At 31.9% G+C, this 6,454-nt stretch overlaps 1 protein-coding gene across 1 annotated transcript; it reads left to right on the top strand.

The window, feature by feature from the left end:
* The first annotated feature begins 3,593 nt into the window (after window positions 1-3,593).
* LOC104904821 (cytochrome P450 76AD1) lies at window positions 3,594-6,026 on the top strand. The gene is made up of 2 exons (XM_010693214.3): window positions 3,594-4,663; window positions 5,235-6,026. Exons 1-2 carry the CDS (start codon window positions 3,773-3,775, stop codon window positions 5,844-5,846), a joined length of 1,503 nt encoding a protein of 500 aa, XP_010691516.2. The 5' UTR covers window positions 3,594-3,772; the 3' UTR covers window positions 5,847-6,026.
* The last annotated feature ends 428 nt before the right edge of the window (window positions 6,027-6,454 follow it).

Raw genomic sequence — 6,454 nt, forward strand, 5'->3', positions numbered from 1 at the left:
TCTGAAGCGCGTTGTGCTATATCCAGGGTACTCTTGATCGTTATTTGCATCCCTATCCCTCATCTCTTTCCACAGTCATTTCATATACTGATGTTGATTGGGGGGGGGGAGGGTGCCCTGATACTGGACGCTAGCTCTATCTTTGGGTGATAATTTGCTTTCTTGGTCTGCAAAACGCCAACCTACTCTCTCTCAGTCTAGTGCGGAGGCCGTGTACCATGGTGTGGCTAACGTTGTGTCCGAATTTTGTTGGCTCCGCAACCTCTTGCTTAAACTTCATTGTCCTATTATGATCGCTATTCTGGTGTATTGTGATAATGTTAGTGCCATCTACCTTTCTAGTAGTCCAGTTCAACATCAGTGCACTAAAAATATTGAAATGGATATCCATTTTCCTCTAGAAAAAGTAGCTCGTGGCCAAGTCCGTGTTTTACATATTCCGTCTTGTTATCAGATTGCAAATATTTTCACTAAGGGTCTTCCCTTGGTATTGTTTTAGGATTTTCGGAACAGTCTCAACGTCCGACCGCCTCCCACTTCGACTGTGGGGGTGTGTTAGAGTATATGTATATTGTTGTAGATATTCTAGTGATTTGATGAGATTGTATTATCTTGTATTTAGTTAAGTGTCACTGGCTTCGTATAATGTAGCCACAGATTACTCATAGTTAGGATGTATATATACTAATTATGATAATGAATATAATCAAGGCCTCAAGGGATTATCTTCTCACACTACTTAATTGGCCATTATTTTAAATATTGTATAGATTTTAATAAGACCATAATTTCGAAATGCGTTTCTCATAGTTCCTGTTTCCAGAATATGTCGAGATAAAAATTTTGGCCTCAAACAAGGGTTTTGTGCAATATAATAGTAAATCCACAAAATGAATGCTACATCGAATATTACTTCATTATATAATTCAATATTGCTGTCAAAGATACAAAATTATACAGCAAGTACGTGTTTTGGTGCTTAAAATATAGTTCAGCATTTTAATTTTTTTTTGAAAGAATTCTCTTTGTTTGAATGTGTAAATTAGACTGACTCAACAGAACGGATGTCATTGAGCTGTGTATATGGTCCATACTGGAACATTTATAATAATCATTGTGTGAAGATCTATTAAAACATTTTGTTTTTTTATTACTCTCATCATTTTAGATATAAGACATTTACGTTTTATGAAAATTTATTTTACCTCATATATCTCCTTATAATATATAAAACATGTAAAGATTATGCCGTTAGATTTGTCTTGAAAATACTACAATAATATTATCTTCTTATTATTTTATCATTCAAAATTTCTTAAATATTATACATGTCTTATATCTTGGAATAGATGGAATTTTTGGGATTGTGGTCTATATGTATGTGATTAATATTGTTTTCTTAATTAAGTCCTTGATAATAAAGGCCACGGGGCATTAAAAAAAAGCTCTATATAAAAAACCCTCCCCCCCCCCTCCAAAATAAGTTATTCCATCATACTTTGCAGAAGTACTTCATTATAGATACACACTTTAAAACAAATTGAATAGAGACTCTAAAAAGTAGAGTACATTCCATTTAATGTTTAAGTGAATTTTATTTAATTGGACGAGAAATTGAATGTGGAATTTATTATATTTTAACGAAGACAAAAAGTAAGAAAAAAAAAAGAATGTGGGTTAATGATGATTATAATATAATACATCCTTTGTTTTTTTTGTTCTTCATGTTATTGATTTTTTTTTTCACGTTTATCGATACACGTTTTATATCATTAATATCTTTAATTGAATTATTAGTAGTAATTATAAAAGTTTGATCATCTTAATGTATTCATTGAAATGAATCAAATAAGACAACACATGACTAAATTTACTCTTATATATTAGAAAAGAGTTAGTATATATATTTTTTCTTAACTTTTAAATAATGATAAGATTACAAATAGGAAGAAAAATGAAAAGGATGGTGTATATTTAATGCTATAAGAGGAATAAAGGGTGGTTGATACCTCTTCTAAGAATGGACCCAAAACGAAATTAAAGTGGGTATCTATTCCTCAAAAGGACGGGGTATGTACCAATAATTTTGAAAAAAAGTATTTTAACAATAGTTTTTTTCTAATAAAAAAGTATTTAATTTTATTTAAAATTTAATATAATTTTAGCCATCAGGAATATTCATGTTGAAGTTAGTAATAAACTTTGACCATATATAGAAATTAGGTAAGAAAAATCATGACCACATGATTTATTGGTTTTGTTTCAATACACTGCATCCATTCCATAATATTATTCCTACTTTTAGTTTAAGGATCTAATAAAACCGATTTATAAGATTAGTCAATAATGGGTCAAGCTCTAGTTAACTTAACAAGTGGAGGAAATGCAAAAAAAGGGATCCAATAAAACAAACACAAAAACAACTACTCAAGTACTTATACATGTAATTGATCATTTGAGATTATGCGACACATATTCTATAATTGACATATAGTATTATGTTTACCAAGGATCCTTGGATTCAATGGTACACCTTTCTATTTTCTATATGGAAGATCAAAGTTCAAATCTTAATATTAGAAGTAAATTTCAATGCTGCTGGAGACGGGAGATCGGGGCTTGTTAGGCCTCTGTGTGAATGAACTCTGTGTGTGGGCAGCCCATGTTTAATTATTCTTATCACGAGGTCTCCGAAAAAAGCCTCAAAAATAATATTATACTTAAATAATTTATAATTAAGAACTTGTAAAAAAAAAAACGTCCATAATTTAAATAGTTCTTGGGATTTTTTTGGCGAAGAGAGTACATGAAACATCACACTTAAGTATAACACTTACTCCACTACATATGTAGATTTATAAAATCTGCCAAAATGGTAGATGACCGGCTAATAATTTTCCATGTATTTAGCTCTTTCTTAGCTTCTTCATAGGTTCTGTCAAAAAAAAAAAAAAGCTTCTTCATAGGCAGAACTTTACCATCTTGCGCGTTTCCACACGTTATCGTGAAGTGTGTGAGAACTATGTAGCACATAATTAGTATTATAAGCATATAATAGTATAATACTATATACTTCCTCCGTTTCTAAATAAGTGCAACATTTGCATAGTGTTTACTATTCACAGTTTAAACTTCAATTAGCTTTAGTGATTTGCATTTTAGGAAAAACATAGTCATGTGGGATCTTGTTAGATTCGTCTAAATGTGAATTTTTTTTAATATCAACTTTTTATAATTTTTACTTATTGATAATTGAAGATATTACTGGTTAAAATAATGCATTGGCAAACGTGAAAACAAGAAATGTTGCACTTATTTAGAAACGGAGGAAGTATAATAGACCTAATTAACTGGTCCACTTCATGTATGAATGGAGAAATTTCTTGCTGTAAAGTATAATGCTGTAGATCTAAAAACCTGGATATTTTAGCCATAAAAAAAAAACTTTGATAATTCACAATTTTTCTTACCACCGATGGCATTTTCATTGGCCTTGATATATAATACCACGTGGGTCGTGTTTTTTTAATTTAATATTCAAACTTGTTAACAACTACAGAAAGTCCTCTAATTTGTTTGTGTATATATAGTGGCTTTTAGCAGACTCACAGCAACAACAAAAACTTCTCCAAGCACTTTCTCTTCACTTAGCTTCTCAATATACTAGCCAAGACTAGTAGTTTCCTTATTCTTGGCTAGCTACTTCATAATTTCTTCTTCTATACTTTCGCCATTGTTTTAATTAGCCCTTAAACCATTATTCTTAGAAACCATGGATAACACTACGCTTGCATTGATACTTTCTTCTTTATTTGTATGTTTTCAACTTATTCGATCTTTCATTAATCATGCTAAAAAATCCAACAAACTTCCACCAGGGCCAAAAAGAATGCCGATTTTTGGCAATATTTTTGATCTTGGTGAAAAACCTCATCGCTCATTTGCAAATATTGCTAAGATTCACGGCCCTTTGGTGAGCCTACAATTAGGAAGTGTTACAACTGTTGTAGTATCATCAGCAGATGTAGCTAAAGAAATGTTCCTTAAAAATGATCAAGCACTTGCTAACAGAACTATCCCTGATTCAGTTAGAGCAGGTGACCATGATAAGTTGTCTATGTCATGGTTGCCTGTATCGGCTAAATGGCGGAACTTGAGAAAAATCTCCGCTGTGCAATTGCTTTCGACGCAACGACTTGATGCTAGTCAAGCGCATAGACAATCCAAGGTGCAACAACTTCTTGAATATGTACATGATTGTTCTAAAAAAGGACAACCTGTTGACATAGGGAGGGCAGCATTTACTACCTCACTTAATTTATTATCAAACACATTTTTCTCAGTTGAATTGGCTAGCCATGAATCTAGTGCTTCACAAGAGTTTAAACAACTCATGTGGAACATTATGGAGGAAATTGGTAGGCCTAATTATGCTGATTTCTTCCCCATTCTTGGCTACCTTGACCCTTTTGGTATAAGGCGTCGTTTGGCTGGTTACTTTGATCAACTTATTGCTGTTTTCCAAGATATTATTGGTGAAAGGCAAAAGATTCGATCTGCTAATCTTTCTGGTGGAAAACAAACAAATGATATTCTTGACACTCTTCTCAACCTCTATGATGAGAAAGAGTTGAGTATGGGTGAAATTAATCATCTCCTAGTGGTGAGTATTGCTTTCTTGACTTTATTTTATTTTATTATATTTTCCAACTTTTCAATGAGTTTTAACTTTTATGATATGAATTATTAATTTAAAAAAAATAAGAAGAATTCATCTTGATTGTCCTCGTACATGTCTCTCACTCACAGGTCCTCACATAAGTTATTAATGGTCAAAGTGTTGCATCGACAGGCGTGAAAGTCAATTAATAGGATCACGTGAAAACCACTCCTTATGCTGAAAACTGCAACATATAATGAGCAAAAAAATAAAATGGGCAAAAAGTTCTTAAAATGAGCAAAAATATAAAATGAGCAAGAAATTGTAAAATGATTAAAAGTTTATTAAAATGAGTGAAAACATAAAATGAGAAAAAAAATATAGAATGAACAAACTTTTGTAAAATCAGCAAAAAAAACTTCGTAAAATGAGCGAAAGTTTGCTAATGTATATATATATATATATATATATATATATATATATATATAATACATCCACAATGGTTATAGTTCTTTATTTTCTAAGGAATTCAATTATCTACCAAAAAGCTAACAATTATTGAATGCATGTGTAGGATATCTTTGATGCTGGAACAGACACCACAGCTAGCACATTGGAATGGGCAATGGCAGAGCTAGTTAAAAATCCGGATATGATGGTCAAAGTTCAAGACGAAATCGAGCAAGCGATTGGAAAAGGTTGTTCAATGGTTCAAGAATCCGATATCTCAAAGCTCCCATACTTGCAAGCTATTATCAAGGAAACATTGCGTCTACATCCTCCAACTGTATTTCTCTTACCTCGAAAGGCAGACGCTGACGTGGAGTTATATGGTTATGTTGTACCCAAAAATGCACAAGTTCTAGTCAATCTATGGGCAATTGGTCGTGATCCAAAGGTATGGAAAAATCCAGAAGTATTTTCTCCTGAAAGGTTTTTAGAGAGTAATATTGATTACAAGGGACGAGATTTCGAGCTTTTACCATTTGGTGCTGGAAGAAGGATATGTCCTGGACTCACTCTAGCTTATAGAATGTTAAATTTGATGATGGCCAATTTTCTTCATTCCTATGATTGGAAGCTTGAAGATGGTATGCATCCAAAAGATTTGGACATGGATGAGAAATTTGGTATAACTTTGCAGAAGGTTAAGCCTCTCCAAGTTATTCCCGTACCTAGGAAATAATTTCATTTTCATAAGTTCTTCGTATACACAAATTTTTAAAAAATATTATTTTTCCGCATGGTTGTTGGTTTTGTATAATTATTAAAGATGAGTGATGAGTTGACTGACAAAAATAAAGATATGTAACTATATGTAAGCGATTACGTACTATTATCAACTTGAATTTTTTGGTTTCTCTCAGTATACTTTATTTCACCTTTAAATTTTAGTGAGACTTATTGGTTGTTCTTCTACGTATATGATGTTACAATTGGTAATTTGCAATTTTAGAATTGTAAGATGGAAAATTACCAAAAATAAGAACAAATCGAAGATAGGGAACATGCAAAATTAAACATGCAAATGTGAAACTAAGAGTAAAATTATTTGATTTTCCTCCCGACTGCTACAATTTAGGATAGGGATTCTTCTTACCTTTTCTCCCTAGCTACTCTCAAGTGTTAGGCCCCCAAATGCTATACCATTACATCATGAGAGTTGAGTATATACATGGTCCTTATTCTCTTTAACAATTTTTTTAAAATATTACTATTTTAGTTGAGTTTGGTAAATAGCGTGACCATGCAAAACCACAATAATAAGCATTAGAAAAAATTAAACCAACGTAA

Source organism: Beta vulgaris, chromosome 9 (genome assembly GCF_026745355.1).
Source record: "Beta vulgaris subsp. vulgaris cultivar EL10 chromosome 9, EL10.2, whole genome shotgun sequence".
In the NCBI taxonomy this organism is placed as follows: Eukaryota; Viridiplantae; Streptophyta; class Magnoliopsida; order Caryophyllales; family Amaranthaceae; genus Beta; species Beta vulgaris.

Bases quoted from the DNA above. Each gene is read 5' to 3' on its own strand.
- LOC104904821 (XM_010693214.3), top strand. From the start codon at position 3,773: ATGGATAACACTACGCTTGCATTGATACTTTCTTCTTTATTTGTATGT. The intron at 4,664-5,234 runs GTGAGTATTGCT...ATGCATGTGTAG, and splicing joins AAATTAATCATCTCCTAGTG to GATATCTTTGATGCTGGAAC.